This window comes from Barbus barbus, assembly GCF_936440315.1.
Source record: "Barbus barbus genome assembly, chromosome: 23".
Classification (NCBI taxonomy): domain Eukaryota; kingdom Metazoa; phylum Chordata; class Actinopteri; order Cypriniformes; family Cyprinidae; genus Barbus; species Barbus barbus.
The window spans coordinates 3,655,145-3,674,219 of NC_136751.1; the positions used below are offsets into that span (position 1 = coordinate 3,655,145).

At 36.2% G+C, this 19,075-nt stretch overlaps 3 protein-coding genes across 4 annotated transcripts; 1 reads left to right on the plus strand and 2 right to left on the minus strand.

The window, feature by feature from the left end:
- Positions 1-514: 514 nt before the first annotated feature.
- Positions 515-5,767, plus strand: LOC306842530 (potassium channel subfamily K member 6-like). Its single transcript, XM_079373460.1, has 3 exons — positions 515-898; positions 3,303-3,698; positions 4,471-5,767. Exons 1-3 carry the CDS (start codon positions 583-585, stop codon positions 4,704-4,706), a joined length of 948 nt encoding a protein of 315 aa, XP_079229586.1. The 5' UTR covers positions 515-582; the 3' UTR covers positions 4,707-5,767.
- A 182-nt stretch (positions 5,768-5,949) lies between these two features.
- Positions 5,950-8,584, minus strand: sertad3 (SERTA domain containing 3). Its single transcript, XM_079374388.1, has 2 exons — positions 8,427-8,584; positions 5,950-7,393 (listed from the first exon to the last, which is right to left on the minus strand). The coding sequence occupies exon 2, from the start codon at positions 7,383-7,385 to the stop codon at positions 6,600-6,602; it is 786 nt and encodes a 261-aa protein (XP_079230514.1). The 5' UTR covers positions 7,386-7,393; positions 8,427-8,584; the 3' UTR covers positions 5,950-6,599.
- Positions 8,585-8,706: 122 nt separating this feature from the next.
- LOC306842705 (flavin reductase (NADPH)-like) lies at positions 8,707-12,215 on the minus strand. 2 transcript variants are annotated; one of them, XM_079373718.1, is made up of 5 exons: positions 12,004-12,190; positions 11,286-11,449; positions 10,965-11,052; positions 10,288-10,419; positions 8,707-10,173 (listed from the first exon to the last, which is right to left on the minus strand). In XM_079373718.1, exons 1-5 carry the CDS (start codon positions 12,086-12,088, stop codon positions 10,019-10,021), a joined length of 624 nt encoding a protein of 207 aa, XP_079229844.1. In that variant the 5' UTR covers positions 12,089-12,190; the 3' UTR covers positions 8,707-10,018. The 2 variants fall into 2 exon arrangements, with proteins under 2 accessions (XP_079229844.1, XP_079229845.1); XM_079373719.1 differs by lacking the exon at positions 10,965-11,052 and having other exon boundaries at positions 11,288-11,449; positions 12,004-12,215.
- Between the last annotated feature and the right edge of the window lie 6,860 nt (positions 12,216-19,075).

Genomic DNA, 19,075 nt, shown 5'->3' on the forward strand with positions numbered 1-19,075 from the left:
AGAATTAAGAATTTATATCTTGCAATTCTGACTTTGTTCTTTGAAAAACAAAGTCACAGTTACCTTTTATGATGATGGTGATTTTGACATTTGATCCTACCCGTCAGATTTTCCAACAGGGGCTTACTACGCATGCGCACATCAATATTTCGTTCTTTTTCTCATGCTTAACAACCATATTTAATGTATCTGCATTACTGTAAGGGTTGTGGTAGGTGTAGACTTTAATAAATCATAATTTAACAGGTAGCATTTACTGAATTGAGCGTACATCACTTAATGATATATCCCAAAACTATTCTTTTCTGTAGGGAAAACACTTTTTAAGGAGTATACAGCTTTAAGGCTCTTGGCACTGAGCTCCTGATAGCACTATAGGTCTAATGCATTTCTCAGTTGAGTGTAAATAGCGCTCGTATATGAGGTTTTGCTGCACCATACAACCCCAAAAAATCACCCATGTGACTGAGTACACGGGTTATTTCCTGGCCAACTTTTGTCAGAGGGTGGAGTTACATCAGTCCAGCACATCAGTGCAGCAAAATAAGAATCGCTGTCATCTTGTTACTGACAAATCCCATCATGTCCACGGCGTCCAGGTCCTGTTTTGTGCTCGGCGGCTTCATATTGGCGTACATCACTTATTTGTTGTTGGGAGCGCTGGTTTTCTCAGCCATCGAGCGACCCGTCGAAGAAACACTGAAGTCAGACCTGAGCTCCCTGAAAGCGGAGTTCCTCAACCTGAGCTGCATCAACGCCACGGCTCTTGAAGTTTTCTTGGAAAGAGTTTTAAGAGCGAATAAATACGGCGTGTCTGTTCTTGAAAATGCCACACTCCGTACAAACTGGGACTTGGCGTCTTCTCTGTTCTTTGCAAACACGATGGTCACGACAGTGGGTGAGTTTCACAGGAACTAAGTCTGCTCGATGCTGCTCGAGTCGGACGTTTATAAGTTTAGTTTTACCTGAAGCGAGTGTATAATACTACATCATCTCAGAGAGGACACTGTAAGTGTGTTTAGCAGCACTTGTAATGTTTGCAAAGTTGGCCAGAACTCAATCTATAGTAGCTACTGTAAGCAACCTTCATCTAACAGTGCTTTTAAGTTTTGTTGCTTCACTAAAAAAAAATTTTTTTTTCTATAAATTGATGTTGCAGTCTCCCAGGCACTTTATTTACACAATGACAAGACGTACAGGATGTAAATGTTGGCAAACAGGGTTTTTCAAAGTTTTGTTTGCGCTTTGTATTTGACTTCTTCCTAAAATGTGAAGGCAATATTTTCACTAAAAACTAGACCTTTCATTAAAACAAAATTGATTAATAACATGATTTCTGTCAAATGTTTAAAGAGCAGAACTTAATTAAGGGATTCTCAAAGTTATTTGTCAGATGAACTCCTTTGACCTAAAATAATTACTTGAAAGTAAAGATTTTGTTCATTTCAGTTAATTGGCTCTCATATGTCAGTTTTTGCATGACATGCATATAACCAAATATTTAATCTTGAATCATGTTAGTATCGAAAATATATCAAATTCACCCCTTTAATTATGATTAAAAATGTGCAGGATATCAGAAGTCACCTGTAAATGTTTAATGATAGCAAGTGGAGTATGGGTTCAAATGAGAAGTAATTCAGTTTTTTTTTTTTTCATAACAAAAACATTGGAACTAACTTTTAAGCGTAGTGTTGTGTAGTATTTCGAGTGCAGTGTGTACATAGCTTAAATACTTCTCATGTATTTGTGAGGAATTTAATTAGAATGTTTGTTTTTTTTGTCATCCGTTTTAATTGCTGTACCAAGCAAAGACTTGTTAATTATATTGTAAGGTTATAAATAACTTTCTTCTTGAATAATGAGTTTGTCCTTGTCATGCATGGAAAAATAAATAATTTGCATGCAACACAAATGTGTGTGGTAACATTCAAATTGTGTTGTGCATGAGTTATTCATACAGCTGTGACAGACCGTAGTTCCGTGTTTAGCGTATTAACATTATCCTTAAAAGTGATGTTTAATCGATTGAATTTATTCTTGGCAAACCCACATATGACTCTTTCAGTCTTCTAAGTTTAGGCATAGTGCAAGCTTTATTTGCTTTAACTGGACTTCTCAGTTTAGGTCCTGCAAACAGTATCATGGGAAATCAATCCTTTGACCTGTGTGTCTGTATAAAGCTTTCCTTTCATTGAGCATGTTAACCTGTTTAGCTGACCCCTGCTCTATATTAGATTACACTAAAAGCTTTATGCTGTCAGGAAATCATGTGCATTGTATAATTGGTAAGATGAAGGGATATTTCAGCCAAAAATAAAGATTGTCAACATTTACTCATTCTCATGTCGCTCCAAATCTGTACAACAATACAATTTAGAAAAATGTCTGTTTTGTTTTTTAATCCACACAATGAGAGTTGATTGGACTCCAATGACTTGCAGTTTTTTTTTTAGTATACACAGTTTAAAATATCTTCTTTTGTATTCCTTTGAAAAAAGAAAGTCATACAGGTTTGGACCGTGATGCAAGAATTTTCATTTTTAGGTAAAATGTCCTTGATCCAAGTCAGAGCATCTCGCAAAGAAATCTCACATGAAAATGCTAAAACTTTAACCAATTTAAGAATCTTCTATCCATGATGCAGTCTACAGTAAGTCATTTTTTCACAGTAAGGAACATCACAATATAGTACTTCTGTCTGTAATCATAAACATGACTAATTGAAATGGAAGATATATGCTATATGCCTACATCTGTGCGTAAATTAGTTCTTAGATTTGGAAAATATTAAACTCGTATCACTATCTATTTTTCATTTAAGACAACTGTATATTCACTGCATTTTGAGAATAGTCTCACTTGGAACAAAACTGACCATTATAAATTCAATTCCAAAAGGTTTTCACAGTGATGACACAGATCAGTTCTTCAAAGAACTATTTTTTTCTTAGTGTAAAGAACATAATCTAAAGAATCTCTTTCCATTATAAAGAGCCCTTTTGATTCTCCAAAAACCATTTCAATGAACAGTTCTTAGAACTACTTCTTTTTTTTTTTCATGGGACAATAACTTCCAATTGTACGAAATCTCTTACTAGAATGATATTTCAATCTTTTAATTGGCTTTGAATGTTCAGACATGTGGCCTAGTCACTGCTGCACTTATATATGTGCTAGACAACACCATAAATGCAATATAACTAGAATTATCTAGTATTATCATCTTCTAGCATTATAGACAAGCTTTGAAAAACAATGTTCTTTTGGAAATACTTTATTTTTCTTTCCCTCTCTTCCAGGATACGGCCACACTACGCCGCTCTCTGATGCGGGCAAAGCGTTCTCCATCGTTTATGCTCTGATCGGAGTGCCCTTCACCATGCTAGTGCTCACAGCCTGTGTCCAGCGCCTCATGCACCCTCTGACCTACGGGCCGATCTCCGTGTGCCAGCGGAGGGCAGGCCTGCAGCCACGAGCCGCCAGTGTGGTGCACTTCATCGTACTGCTATTTCTGGTGGTGCTCGGCTTCTTTGTGTTGCCTGCGCTGGTGTTCAGCGCCATAGAAGAAACCTGGTCTTTCTTAGACGCCTTCTACTTTTGTTTTATATCCCTCTGCACTATAGGACTGGGGGACTTTGTGCCGGCAGAAAAGCCAGGACAGAGACTCAGACCTTTGTACAAGATATCAGTCATGGGTAAGAGAAGCCACTTTCAAATTTCAGTAATGCTGGTTTCTTATAGAGAGACTTTTTGCTTGTGTTGAAAGAAGGATCAGGGTGTGAAGGGTTTAACCAAGAAAGGCCTTTTAAACTTTTCTCCAAAAGAGATGTATGATGTGTATGTGCACACACACACACACACACACACACAATTTTATTTACAATTTATACTCTTAAGAGTATGACCTAAATCTTAATTGTTCCTTTATTAAACAAAACAAAAAAAATATAAACTCTAAAATATATAAAAATAAAATTTACTTTATTTAAAATATATAAAAAAAAATTTTTTTAATTTTTAATTTTTATCAGCTTTTGATGTCAGCATGACCTGTACAGTAATTTTCATCTTTTAAGAGGATTAGAGTTGAAGTTATGAAGGTCTTTTATGAACTAAACAGTCATGCAGCGCCCACTTTTTACTGTTATGTAATTCATAGTTTTATGAAGTCATGTACTGTTGTATAAAAAATCTACAAAACATGTCAGAATCCCATGCAATAATAACGTGTCTCAAGAAAAAAAAATTTCAAAAGAAAAATGGAATATTTATTGTATCCCCCCCCGCAACAAAAAAAATTCTACCAGCATCATAAATGCCAGTGGGACAGCACTATGTACATATGTATTATAAATGTAGTTATTTTTTCTGTTCCTCACAGCTCTGAAATACTTCCACTTGAAACTTTACCTGAAATTGTTGTCTGAATTGTTTGGTTACACGAGTTCTCGTTCTTTTCACTTACAGTCTACCTGTTTGTGGGTTTGATGGTCATGTTCCTGGTCCTTCGTACTTTCCACAAGCTTGCAGATGTGCACGGCTGGACTGCTTTCTTCCAGCTGCCGAGCTGCGAGGAGGAAGATGAGGATAAAGAGCCAATAATAGAACGAGAGCCTGATGATGAATCGCCGGAGGCTGAGCAGGCCTCAATTAAGCCTCTGGACCTCAGCTCTCAAGTGTCCTACAACTCCATCAATAGATAAAACACACATTCAGATGAGGTCACTTATTTCCACAGTGGTCCTGCACTTGTAAATTGTTTAGACGTATAACACCAACATGTTGCAATTTAAGGTCAAGACAATCGACTATGAACATGTGCAATACAGTACACCTCACTGCTAGTACTAGAAGCGGACAGAACCGTTTCTGATGCTTTGTAGGAGCAAAGCACCTGGGAAGAACATTTTGATGAACCAAATGACTTTTTTTCTGTTAATCTGATCTTTAAGACTATAGGGATATTGACATTGCTTTAGGAAATTGAAAACTTGCTCATTGTGTCCTAAGGGGGAATCTTCTTTAGTGTAGTTTTATGTAGGATTCGTAACTAATGACTGTTTTCAGATTATTATGGGACTATTTTTTTGTAGCATGGACCAAGACCGCTCTGGACCACAGAAACAGGAAGAGTATGCTGCTGCTTGCCACTCTCTGTGTGTGTGTGTGTGTGTGTGTGTGTGAAATGAATTGAATCACTGTTTTCAGAGCTAGTTAAATGTGATTCTTGATGTCCAGGAATGTGGAGAACTTCAGATGGACTTTATCATTGGCTTTTTATATTTAGGTTTGTGCAGCCAGTGGTTATGCTGAACACAATCTTTCTGTCTTTATTATATTACTGTATGTTCATTAAATATTCTTTGTATCATTGCAATTGTATCTTCAATGTTGGATTGTAGGGAAGAAAAAAAGTGCCTGATATTCACTGTCGGAGGAACAAAAGGTGTTTTAAGAAATGCATGCTCAGAAAATAAAATAAAATGAATTTTGGTATTTTGTGATTTGATGCATTTGCATGCCCAGGTGTGATCAAAATATCTTAAGTCTGTAGCTGTGGAGTTAAAGGAAGGTTGTACTTTACACACCCCATTTTATCTCTTTAAATAGGTTTCAAAAAAGCTGTGATAAACATGTCAGTATGTAGGCCTAGATAAAACTACCACTCAATCTAAATAAAACCCTTATCTCTCAAACAATCATATTAGTGGGGAGATTTTCACATGACAATTTTTCCTGTAGCTTCATTAAAGTCTTTTCCTTGTAAAATCTTTGTAGCTTGAAAATGGCATGTCTCGTTTTGTAATCTGTACGTTTATCCTTTTCATTCAAGGAATTATTCCCATTTCCATATTAAATTTTAAATGTATCTCCTCAGCAATTTCACATGGTCCAGTAGGGGAACTGTAGCTGTTTCTTAAAAATGAATTCCTCATTCAGCCACTTGATGTCACCAAGTACCACTTTATTTAAAGTACAACAATATAATACAAAGTGATTAATATTCACATTATAATTTCATATTGGCATAGTAAATATTTTGCATAGGTAACTACATGTTCATTTGCTGAAACGGCACCAGTAAATTCATAATGCTCATGTAACATTTACTGCCCATTATAATATCTTTAAACTAAAAATATCCACAATCTCATATTTTAATGACCTTGGTCTATTTAAAGCACGCTCTTAATGGTAACCTGCAAACTATGTAAGAATCCATATTAAACTCATGGAAAGTGCATATTTTAGAGAATAACATTATTTCATAAAGTAATAAAAAAACTAAATGGCACATTTGGAAGGACTCCCTTCAAAAACAAAACGTGTATAACAGTTGCTGTTAAATGATGCCTTGAGTGAATCTGCGTGAAAGATCATTTCTTGAAACAGAACGAGATGTGCATAAACCAGAGGACTAAAGACTGCTGCTAACCATCTGACATTGAGATCAACTACTTTCAGCATGACTAGTCTGTAAACATGAGGTAGCAAAGCCTTATTCAATCCCTTGCACGATTCAGTGGAAATTTCTTCAGTATGCCTCCATAAAAACAGTTTTTAACCTTAACGTCAGGAACATGATTTCATCAAAATCAGCTTTGCGGGCATGTTCGCATCAAGATGTCCATAACATGCTCTAACTCCTGGATTTCCCACGTGGCCTGACTGTGAGAGACTAAAGATGAGGAAGAGGATGCTGATGAGGATTTGGACAGGGATGGCAGATACTTCACTAGATCGTCGGCCGTGACGGAGAACCCTTGCAGAAGGTTCACCTCTGGATCAAACACAGACGTGTCGATGTCCAGGAGAAGTTTATCTAGATCTACATCCTGAGGAAAACCTGGACACATCTCCGTTTTGACGGACGATGCCATGTCGGACGTTCTTTCAGTCCTCAGAGGATACTGCGTTAGATTCTCTAGAGAGCTGAGAGGAGCCCGTTGAGATGCACAAGGCCCGGCGTCGATGACTGCGTCTAGATCTTTGAGAATGGCAGAAATGGCTGAAGATAATGAGAGATCCTCCTCTGAAGTCCAGGCCATTAAATCATCCTCTACATTTTCAGCATTCGGTGAGAACAAAGGTGCATTATGCTCCACTGGAGGAGATAATTGTGGAAAATCGGGCTCTGGTTTTAATTTTGTGGGAATTTCTACAGCAGACAGTGATTCGACCTGCGCCCGGACCTCGGACTGGACCTGCCGCAGTGTGTTGTTGATCAGAACCGACCGTAATAAGCAGGGCTCCACGAGAGCCTGGTCGCGGTGGAACTTATCCATGGAGATGTCCAACACCGACTGCAGCTGACTTTCCCACGCTGAACCTCCTCCATCGTCCTCCCTGTGGAGTTTACGCTTCTGTCCCTTGGCCACCATTTCTCACACTGCAAAACAACAGAGTTTGAGTCTGCTCTCATGGAAAAAATACAAAACATACACTTCACACAGTAGAGCGAGAATGATGTAAATCATTCAAAGAGGCCATATTACCAACATATTGCTAAAGCTTTACAGAACGTATAAGCGATTTCTCATACAATTCATGTAAAGTACTAAATCAACAATTCAAATTAAAGTTATTTTAATAATTTAGAGACTTGATAATAGAATACTCAAAGACAGAAAAGCAAAATCTCAGTAAAAAACATTAATCTGCAAGGCAATTTTAAAACATATGATTATATAAATATTTCCATATTTTATGTGTCAAAATAACCTATAGGTTTTAATAAACTGTTTAGAGGTCTGAAATGTACAACTCATTGAATTACTCAATAATATCCACATTAAGTACAATAAATAAGTTTTAAAACATATCTTTAAATAATAGCATCTTACCCCAAGAGTCTAATTTGATCTTTTTATTTAATTCTAAAAGCATTAAACATTAAAAATAGACATAATATATACCTCAAAAAACATGATTTTCAGCCGAACATTTCCAAAAACACAAAAATATCTCAATTAACTGTTTATAACCAGATCAAATGACCAAAGAAGAGCAAAGCCATTCATTAAATGAGTTGAGATCCTATAATATTTCATATAATTACCTAAATACACAACCTAAACTATAACTGATAGAAATTAAGCCAGTTGTTTTACAAACTCCAGATGTTTAGGACGGAATAGATCATATTTAATTATATTTCGAAACCGTCGACATGGGCCTGAATATATTGCGATAGCTCGAGACTGATTTTTAATACATATAAAAAGTCAGTAATTAGAATTGAACTTGGTGTATTTACAATATCAGGCTTCGGGAACAGCAACTGACTAACGGTACTAAAGTAACATCTTTAAATCGACACAAAAACAAGTATTCAATGTATCCAGAAGTGTGTGTGTGAGCAGAAATCAGTGCGCTAGCTTAGCACGTTACCTGTTACTTTCTGGATTACATGTTTTACTCACCTGTAAAGAATCTAAACGAACTCCAAAATCAACTCCTGTAGGTTTATATTCATTCGACTTCTATAAATTATATAACGCTGCTGAAGCGGCGGGTGACTGGAATCGTTTGCTGGAGTGTTTTTTTGTCTCCCGCCAGTGATTCAATCGGTTCTGACGTCACGCGCGAAATGAATGCCGGGTATTGTAGTTCCAGAAGTACATACTAGTTCTTGTGTATCTAAAGAGGATAGTTAAACCGGGTACAAAATATGTTTTCCACCACATGAAATACTACCAATGTAAATGAGAAATGATAACTTTGTATCTTTATTTAAAAACATTAACATTATTAGGCAAATTACATAGTTTCTTTCAATGATTCTTAAGGCAAAACAAACAGTGAGGAGTTCTCCAACAATCCATTTTTCAATAAGAACAAAACTTCTAAGATTAACTATTGCTGGTCAGTTTATGCATTTATGAAAAGAAAAAAAAAACTTTATATGTGCAATCAGTAACTTTAAAGTGCCCTATTATGGGATATGAAAGGTTCATATATTGGTTTTGGGATGCATGGAAGGTAAAAAAACACTTTTATTTTCTTACAATATGCATTTATTTTTACCTTATTTTAAACCCTTCCATTGCATGACACTAAGCACCTAGTGGAAAAGAATGAATTAGCATTTTCATTCAGACCAACCCGAAAACCAAGTTTTCCCAGGTCTGCTGGTTGTGGCGTGACTCAACACTCCGACTGGAAACGAACTATGAAATTAATTTTCTACGTATTAGATTGTGTGGTCCCACTTTATATTATTAGGTAGCCTTAACTACTATGTACTTACATTTAAATTAATCATTTGGTACAATGCACTAATTGTGTACATGCATGTTTTTACATTGTACTTATATATTTTTTTAAATACCTATATGTAATTACATTTATAGGTACACTGTTGACCCAACCCTTACACCTTAACCCACCCTTAAACCGACCCATACCACCAAACCTGTCCCTAACCTTACCCGTATCCCACCACAATATCAGCAAAAGTGTTTTGAAATACAATATGACCATAATGAGTACATTGTACTTATTTTTTGATGCAAGTACATAGTAGTTAAGGCCACTTAATATAAATTGTGACCGACTGGGTTTTATTAATGTCTACACCTACCCCTTACAATAATGAAAAAATAGTAACTATTGTTGTTCAGTGTGACAAAAATTACGCTGTATTGATGTGTGCATGCCCAGTAGAGCCATACGTATCCCTTCTAGCCTTAACCAGGTCTGCGTGCGCAACATTTTAAAAATGACTCGTTTCAATGATTCAGAGTCGACTCTTTCTTTTGAGAGACAATAACTTTATACACGGAGCACTTTCAGATTTAAAACTTTGCAGGATGTTTTCAGTCACTTAGAGCTGTGTTACACACTGCATGAAAGCTCATTTTCAAAAACCCATAATAGGGGCACTTTAAAAAAAAAGTTTCAGCTATTTGACACTTCTACAATGGCATGAATAGCAAAATAAAGATGCTGCAAAAGTGAAGTCATTTTGACCAGTGAGGAATAAATCAATAATTACTAAGTGCCCCTGAGTAGATTAACTATATTCTCCACAAACTCCAACTGTCTTTCCATCCCATTCAGAAGTGGAAAGGCACTTGACAAAGAAATGGCCCAGGTCATATTTGGAGATAACTCTTCCTTTTAACATGTTCTCAGTCACAGTGTATTTTTCCGTCAGAGGTTTGTCACCTAGAAAGACAACAATTACTTATTTTCTTAAACATACAGTAAAGGACCTGGTAACCAAAACAGACTAAATATAATTAAATGAAATCCATATTTTAGGATTTTAGTGCTCATTACCAGCAATATGCGGAGGCATGACAGCTACATAGTCCAATCCTGACTCCTTCAGGACAGTGTACATTCGGTCATGATCTTCAGTGACTGGCACCAGGCTTGTAGGAACTCTGGCACGATCCCACAGGAGGAACGCTGTGAAAAGTAAAAGACAGAGATACAGCAGTTTCTTCATATGTGACCCTGGACCACAAAACCAGTCATAAGTGTCAAAATTGAGATTTATACATCATATGAAAGCTGAATAAATAAGCTTTCCATTGATGTATGGTTTGTTAGGATAGAACAATATTTGGATATTGATCCAACTATTGATCCGAAATACAACTATTTGAAAAGCTGGAATCTGAGGGTGCAAAAAATCTAAATACAGAGAAAATCGCCTTTAAAGTTGTTCAAATTAAGTTCTTAGCAATGCATATTACTAATCTAAAATTAAGTTTTAATATATTTACGGTAGAAAATTTACAAAATATCTTCATGGAACATGATCTTTACTTAATATCCTAATGATTTTTGGCATAAAAGAAAAATGGATCATTTTGAGCCATACAATGTATTTTTGGCTATTGCTACAAATATACCCCGGCGACTTAAGACTGGTTTTGTGGTCCAGGGTCACGTATGTCAGGATGCACTTGCACACTAATGAAGCAGAAATACGGCTCAGATATAGATACCTGACATGCACGCAATAACTTTGCGGATTCCACGGGCTTTCATGACCTCCAGAATGTTCCGGGTTCCCTCAGACATCATCGTTGTGGGACCAGCAGACAAAATTTCAGAGAACAAGTAAATAAAGTGCACTTACTTGAATAATATTTGGATACAATTATTAGTAACTCCAAGCCTGTTTGATTTTCAACCACTTATTTCAAACGTTCCCTCCAAGCATCATATTTCATGATGCAACTAATACACAAAGGAATTACGCCACAATACGGAAGTAAAACCAGTTTTTCAAACTGATTTTATTTGCTTTGTGTTTAAGTAGACTCACTGAGATCATTTCTTGTCCCCAGAATGATGATGACCGCATCTTGACCCTCCAGGGACTTCTTCACATCATCTTTGTTCAGAACATCTCCCACCACCACTCTGGAGGCCTTGTGGTCTGGAGGAAGCCTTGCAGCGTCTCTCACCAGCACAGTCACATTGTAACCTGGAACAGCCAAGCATCTAAGTGAGAAGACTTGATAATCCTGCTTGAAATGAAAGATCATGCAAGATGACCATAAGATATGGTCATCTTGCATGACCAACTCTCAACAAAAATGACAATGAATCCAACTGAATTGGAGGCAAGCTGATCAAGACCTCTGCAGTGTTCAGATAAAAACTGCTTATCTTTAACATGCATACTATGACTCAGCTGGTTAGTTATTATGCATGACTAAGAAGATTCGCAAACATCTCGTGATCATAATGCATAAGAGAAGGAACAAAACAAGTCAAACTAAAATATCAAAGACTGAATTCACAGAACAATTCAAGCATCTGCTGAGCCAGTGTTATTAATAAACAACTCTGTTGTTAATCCTGCATGCATTTAGTCAAGTTGAACGACCCCAACTTTCCGCACAAGTTTCTATTTTTAAACAAAGTCACATCTTTGCGAGGTCAAACACGAGCTCTGCATTGAAAGATCCTAAAGCGCATAGGAGAAGAAGAACATTTTAACTAACATGTATCCTAAGTGTCATTGTGTAACTGTACCTGAGGCCACTGCGACAGGTAACGTCGCTAACCCCGTCATCCCCGTGCTGCCGAATATTGCCACATTTTTTATAGCATCAGACATCCTGAGTAGAAAAGCTCTTGGTCAGTTCCACGTGCAAACAGAGATTTTACTGAAGTCCCACGCTCTGGCACACTGTGTTTAGCTGCAATCCTAACCTTTATGTCACTGCTATCACATATGTAACGCCTCTTTCAGGAAACTAGGGAGCGTAATATTGTGACAAGCAAGCCCCGCCTTTTGATCTGATCTCTGTTTGCTGTTGTCGCTACGGCTACATGACTGACTTCTCATCTGTCCAATCGCTGATTGCTTATGACTAGCGCTAACCAATCACAGCAAAGAATGCTCAGGTCAAGGGCGGAGCTTGTCGGTGGGCGAACGTAACACGCTTTTAACTCCTCCTAAAAGATTTTAAATAAATTCAAAACTGCTCACTAAGAGCTGCTTTTGATTTTGACTCCCTTTTAGAACATCATGGGTTATTTAGGCTATTATCAGTCAGTAAATGTAGTTGGTTTTGGACTTTTCTCACTTGAAACCATAATTTATTACCATAAGTTACCATGATTCTGTGTTGTCTACTTACAGTTTTTTACAATCACTTTGCTACTATTTTCAGAACCTTGATGTCATTTTTCACAACTCTAGACACAAAACTCATAAACAATGATCAAAATGCACATTTTTCAAAACTCTAACCCTTTTCTCAATTGCTTGGCTACAATACACATAAAACTTAGATAGTTTGTTCATTCAACAAAAACCACCTGTTCAATATGACACAACTTAACATCAAAGTACTACTATTTCAAAAGGCAATTCACACATTACATTTCAAATGAGTGTCTATTCATTTCCTTACAATGATCTAACTATCAATTGATACAACTGCTCAAAATGATAAGTAACTGTTGCATTACTCTTAATGCATAGTTGTATGGAAACAGACAAACAATCTTCCATGTTTAAATCATGAAAGTTTCAAGATACTGTAACGAGATTCATTGTCACCAATTAGCGTGGAGCATGAACCAATTAGACTATCTATAAAACAACTATACTGTGTGCCTTTCGAAAGAAATGCAGACAGAGTGAAGCAAATGAGGACTGAGTACGTTCAGGTAAGTTCAGTTTCAACGCAGTGAAACTATTGGTTGCTTGTGTGTTGGTGATCTATAGTTATGTTTCAATGGTATTTCACAGTAAATTTGTTTTTTTGAACCAATGATTGTTCAAGATTTCTTTAAAGATGTGAATGCACAATGCAATGTTTTGAACATTAGACAAGTGATAACCGTTTTGTGTCTAGAGTTGTAAAAAATTGACATCAAGGTTCTGAAAATAGTAGCAAAGTGATTGTAAAAACCTGTATCAACCAAGGGTGAGTAAGTGAATTACAATGAACACCTTTGGCATGCACCAACTAAAACCCCTGCTAGACTTCTTCAAAATAATATGCTGTCATGTTTAGGTTTTTATAGGCTATTTCACAGTTCATACGTGTATATTTCATAACTAGGACAATGTTAATATACCAAATTTTACTAAAGTCTGCTTTGTACCTTAAATATTCTGTTTACCCCCCATGATAATGCAGGTGATATAACAGAGGAGCACGTTAAGATGACTGAACCTTGTGAAAAACATGTGCACTTGATTGTGTTGAATACAAAAAAAGTAGGCCTACTTGCAGATATTATATTAATGAAATTAAAAGGTACTTAAGTGAACTTAAAAATGCTTAAACATGTATACATGACTATTTTTCTTAACACACTTAAGTGCTCTTATGTAATGTCAAATGAAAAATGTCACTATTGTTTTGATAATCTTTTGCATGCTTTAAACACAACTGCACTAAAGCAACACACTAAAGCAAATTTACTTGATACCACTTTTACTAAAATTTGATCATTTTATTACTTAAATGTAATATTTAATACAATTTTATGTTTTGTATGTAAAGTATATAAATACTTTATATAGAATATATATATATATTTATATATATATATATATATATATATATATAAAATGGGCCTAGTATATTTTATTTTGGTTTATTTATTTTTTTATGTGTCTATAGACTAAAGTTTTTCACTTTAGTTTTTTACTTTAGTTTACTTTAATTTATCTTAAAATAAATGAAAATGAAAAATGTTGCTCTGGCAACTGGTTGAAATAAAATAAGTTTATTAAAGTTAGTAAGTAAATACGTTTTTAAATATCTTATTTCGATTGACTTTTATTTAATTTCAAGTAACATTTTTTTTAATTGTCTAGTTTTAGTTTAGTAACCCAACAATGGTGAAAAATAGTGTATATTATTGGACTTATGTTTGTTCACCATTGTATTGGTGTGTGTGTGTGTGTGCATGTTTATGAGGACACAAATTTGTATAATGACATGGGTATGACAGAGGTATTACAATATGAAGGTGGTTTATGAGGACACTGCCTATGTCCCCGTAATTCAAAAGGCTTAAAAAACATACTAAATGGTGTTTTTTTTTTTTAAATCTAACAATGCACAAAGTCTCCTGTGAGGGCTAAGTTTAGGTGTAGGGTTGGTGTAGGGCAATAGCACACACAGTTTGTTCAGTATAAAAACCATTACGCCTATGGAGAGTCCCCATAAACCACAAAAACCAACATGTGTGTGTGTGTGTGTGTGTGGCTCCCCCATCACACTGCTGCTGTATCCTCCGCGTTATTGAGAGCGCAGAGAGAGAGAGAGAGAGAGAGAGAGAGCGAGTATCCGGTGCACGGGATATCCGAGCACACCGGCGATCTGACCGAGCAAGCAAATCTGGCCTCAGACACATTTTTAATGTGATGCGAGTGATATCAGCCTTGAAGAAGCCGCGCACTGACCGGTGTCATCGAATGTACCGAGTGTCGTTTTGCGCCACGCATCCCCTTCTCATCGCGCACCTGACTGAAGTATGCCAGAGAAAAGAGACAGCGCTCAATCCATCCGGGATTATTCATACATCGCATGAGAAGCATTTTACCGCGCCGATCTGTGCCATAATCATTCATCCTTAGGAGTGGGTGTGCAGGTAAGGAGATCCGCACTGGAGAACAGTGATTCGCGCACGCTGTTGTAATGCCCGTTGATTCCTGTACGGTGAATGCAGCGAACACCGGCCTGTGCTGGCCACATACTGCAGTCATTTCTGGGCCGTATCTTCAGCGATAGTGTGCTTGTTGTAAATGTCACGCGCTTGTTTAGTGTTTAAGAAAGCCAGGCCTGGTATTTCTATTCGCACGCTGCTGCATTTTCCAACACACTGCCCATTGGACCACATTGAGGAAAGTTGCGTGTAAGCCCAATAAGTGCAAATGTAAAGTGACAGGCCTGAATGGAAGAAAACATTTAATATAGGTGGCATGAACAGCAGATGTGAAGCCGACGAGAATAAACAGCGCTGGGTGTAAACGGTGATGGGAATAGTGGTCAACAATGCGGTAAAGGCATTGAAGAAATACATCATCCATGCATTCTAGCTGCACCCACAGATCCAGTCATGTGTCAGAAATCAGCAGCAGCAGTGGACTTTTTGTGTAAAACGTGAAACTGCCATCATGTGAGGTGTCTAATTTTCAGATCTTGATTAGTTAGTTGAAACAAGAGGCAGGACATATGAGTCATAGTAAGGTTAAATGCAATCTGTAGGTTATATAGCTTATGTTGGTGTCTGCATTGCTCCTGTTGTAATGTCTCCTGATATCGATGCACAACTTTACTGCATATAGTATTTAGCCTGCAAAGGAGCTGCACCTAAAGCAGCATATATGGCACAAAAATGTTTGTTTATACATACCGTTAAATTCTGCACATACAGCAGGTGGAATAAATGAAATTTATATTTTATGATTATGAAAAAAATAATTAATAATTCTAAATATAATTAAAATATAATAGAAATTTATATAAAAAATTATGAATTGTTTCATTTAAAAACAACAATTTAAAAAATAAAATAAAAAGAAGAACCATTTTAAATGATAAATTATTTATGCTTGTTATATTAAATCATATTTATTTGACATAATATGAAATTGTACTTGCACCTTTTAAAATATACTTTGAGCCAATAACTGGACTGTGTAAAGGCACTCAATTATGTATGAAACCATATACATGTCATTTTATTTGCAAACACTGCTGCATACAGTATGTTGGTGTAATTGTGAATTTCTAATAGATTTATACTATATACAGTATGTGGTATAAATTTCTTGATACTGAGCAACTTTTTTTATTTGCAACATGCACTTGTTTTGATACTTCTGCATTCAGTTCATTTGATGCAAATGCATATTTTTTAAAAGGAGTTTTTTTGCACATTAATAATCTCTCTTTTCAGTCTTTTACAGTGAAGAGATTGAATGCTTGCTTTAGTAGCAATAGATTTCGTAACAAATATTTTAACCGGTGTCATGTAGTGTTGACGTTCACTATTGCACCTAACAGTTGGTTGTCTTTTAAAATAAATTGGTGAAATAAAAATCAAATCATATTGTGTTTCTGAAACCCAATATACACAGCTCTGTTTATAAGTGCATGTTTAATGTGTAGTCCAGTTCTGTTGATGTCATTGATTCCCAAGCAGATTTTCAGTGGAATAAATTCATTGTTATGTCTATATCTACTTAATTCAATCAAGAAATGAAGGAAGGTGGCAGCAAGCATAGAGAGAGAGAGAAGTCTTCTGCCCAGGGACTGACGGCCTTTGTGTTAATGCAGCATGGCATGATCTCCCTCAGGTCCTCCTCGACTCTTTGAGGACCGGATCACTTTTTTTATTCCCCTGAAAGCAACCTACAGTCTGAGAAGCAGCTCCAGCTCCTGATCTATATCTCCCCTATTTGAGTTTAAATGTAGAATGTCCTTTTTAAAGGGCAACCTCTGTTTTTGTTGAGGCAGATTCTTCTGTCAGATTATCCACGTCCTGCCCGTCTGTCTCACATTGTCTTGAAAAGATGGAAACTGTTTTAGGAACATGATGACATTATGAAATTAAAGCAGATTTATCCTAATGCTTATTTCGTGACTGTGAGGAGACAGGGTGGACGGTACCTGCTGCTTTCATAAATTAAAAAGAGCTACCTAATTAATATAAGCTGGCCCAGACCAAATCGTATTGTATTTTCTGGGCCAAACATCTGTGGAATTCTGAGAAATGGATTTCGTGGTATGGTAAAAATGTGTTCAAATGAGCTGAAAGAACTACACTCTTATTGCTGAATAGCTGAAAACATAATTAAATTAGCTCAAATATTTAATAAATACATAAACAAGCAGTGGGACATGATGTGTTCTAATTCTGTGAAAATTTCCAGTGCACTGGAAAAATTATGGGACCAACTTAAAAAAAAATATACATTTTAGTTAGTTTATAAAAACTATAAACCCTATTTATAGTTTCATTCAAAACTTCAATTTTGATTTAACATTAATTTAGACAAAAAATCATACAAAGTAAAATATTATTTATTACAAAGACATAATATATTTTATTTAGACATAGGCCAAATGTTACTTAATGTTGGTCAGTATAATAATTTTTTTTTTACTTAATTTCACCATGAACCAAAGCTAAATTAGCTCTAATATAAAAGTAGAATTTATTAATATAAAACTAAGAAAACTTTGTTGGTCGGTTAATATTTATTGTGATGTCTTTTGAAATATATGCATAATATTTTATGTACTACACTGAAAAAAGTGTCATCTTAAAGAATTATTTCTACCTTATTTTACACTTAAAAATCACTGTGGAAGCAGTCATGTTAAATAATATTTTATATTTGAATAAAACCAGTGACTCTAGATGTTATCATTTTAAAAAACTCCAGAAAAATAATAAAACTCTGCAGTAAGTAAGGCAAGTATATGTTCTGCACATGAATACTCTGAACAAAACCATGATTTTTCATTAGACCAATATAAAAATGCACTTTAAATAAATGACACAGTCGTTTTAACTTCAGTGTGTGAATCACGGTCAGCTGTTGAATAGTGTCTTTTTGATTACATCATTGTCCCTACATCATTTCTTGGTGCAACTGTGTAGCTCTAAGGAGGATACGTTTGTACGTTTGTCAGCTCTGTAAGAGAGGCTGAGATTGATCGACTGGCCAGTACAGTGAGGAAGGTCCAGAGCACAGCCAAAGCCATATAATAATGAGCAATACTCTGCAAGGAACAGCAGTAGAATAAGGCTTCAACTTCTTGATTTACCCACCTTCAAAAAAACAGGCCTTTTCGACACATTTACTCGCTAAAATCCACAGTCCCATCAACCAGAACTACTGATTTTGCCTTAAACCTCAGAAGATAAATGACCTGAATCAAATGCAGTCACTGTGTGTGTGTGTGTGTGTGTGTGTGTGTGTGTGTGTGTGTGTGGTGCGGTCGTGTCTGATTCTTGAGACGGCTTGTGAGGAGTGCAGTTAATTGTGAACGTGTGAACGCCTGAAGTCTTGTGCTCCTCTCACAGCTGTGTTTGTTTGTCAGGGAGAAACACATGTCAGTCAGATCCTGCAGTCAGACGCCTGTCATGTCCGAGGACACCAGGTGCTGGGCAGGAATAAAGCCCCGACAGGCCTGGTATAAGGACAAGAGAGCCTGACACGAGGTCAAACCGTTACTACTGGTATCAGAGAAGTGCTCAGGGAAACCCTGGGTACATTATACTGACTCCCAATGTCATCCGATACACAGGTTGTGTAAGAGATACATTGCAAATTTGTTTTCTTGCTAGCTAAATTTGCATGTGTGGATTTCCTGTTGTTGTTTGTATTGTATTATTAATATGTGAACCCTTGTAAAAAAGAAGTGTGCTTAATTGTGTTGAAAGTGCACTTTAAGTGTACACTTAAGTACACTTTTACAAAGTTCACTTTGTAATAATGACAAATTATAAGTTTTACTCTAAAGTATTAGAAGTATTTCTGATGTGTTGGCTAACATACACATGTGAAGTAGGATACTTGATTATAATTGTAACTGTAGTGTTATTTATTATTACATTACAA

What these genes read in the sequence shown, in the direction of transcription:
- LOC306842530 (XM_079373460.1), top strand. Translation starts at nt 583, where the DNA reads ATGTCCACGGCGTCCAGGTCCTGTTTTGTGCTCGGCGGCTTCATATTG. An exon ending in CACGATGGTCACGACAGTGG is followed by an intron (nt 899 to 3,302) that starts GTGAGTTTCACA and finishes CCTCTCTTCCAG; the next exon opens with GATACGGCCACACTACGCCG. An exon ending in GTACAAGATATCAGTCATGG is followed by an intron (nt 3,699 to 4,470) that starts GTAAGAGAAGCC and finishes TTTCACTTACAG; the next exon opens with TCTACCTGTTTGTGGGTTTG.
- sertad3 (XM_079374388.1), bottom strand. Translation starts at nt 7,385, where the DNA reads ATGGTGGCCAAGGGACAGAAGCGTAAACTCCACAGGGAGGACGATGGA.
- LOC306842705 (XM_079373718.1), bottom strand. Translation starts at nt 12,088, where the DNA reads ATGTCTGATGCTATAAAAAATGTGGCAATATTCGGCAGCACGGGGATG. An exon ending in AGTTATTGCGTGCATGTCAG is followed by an intron (nt 10,420 to 10,964) that starts GTATCTATATCT and finishes TACTTTTCACAG; the next exon opens with CGTTCCTCCTGTGGGATCGT. An exon ending in CATGCCTCCGCATATTGCTG is followed by an intron (nt 10,174 to 10,287) that starts GTAATGAGCACT and finishes TTGTCTTTCTAG; the next exon opens with GTGACAAACCTCTGACGGAA.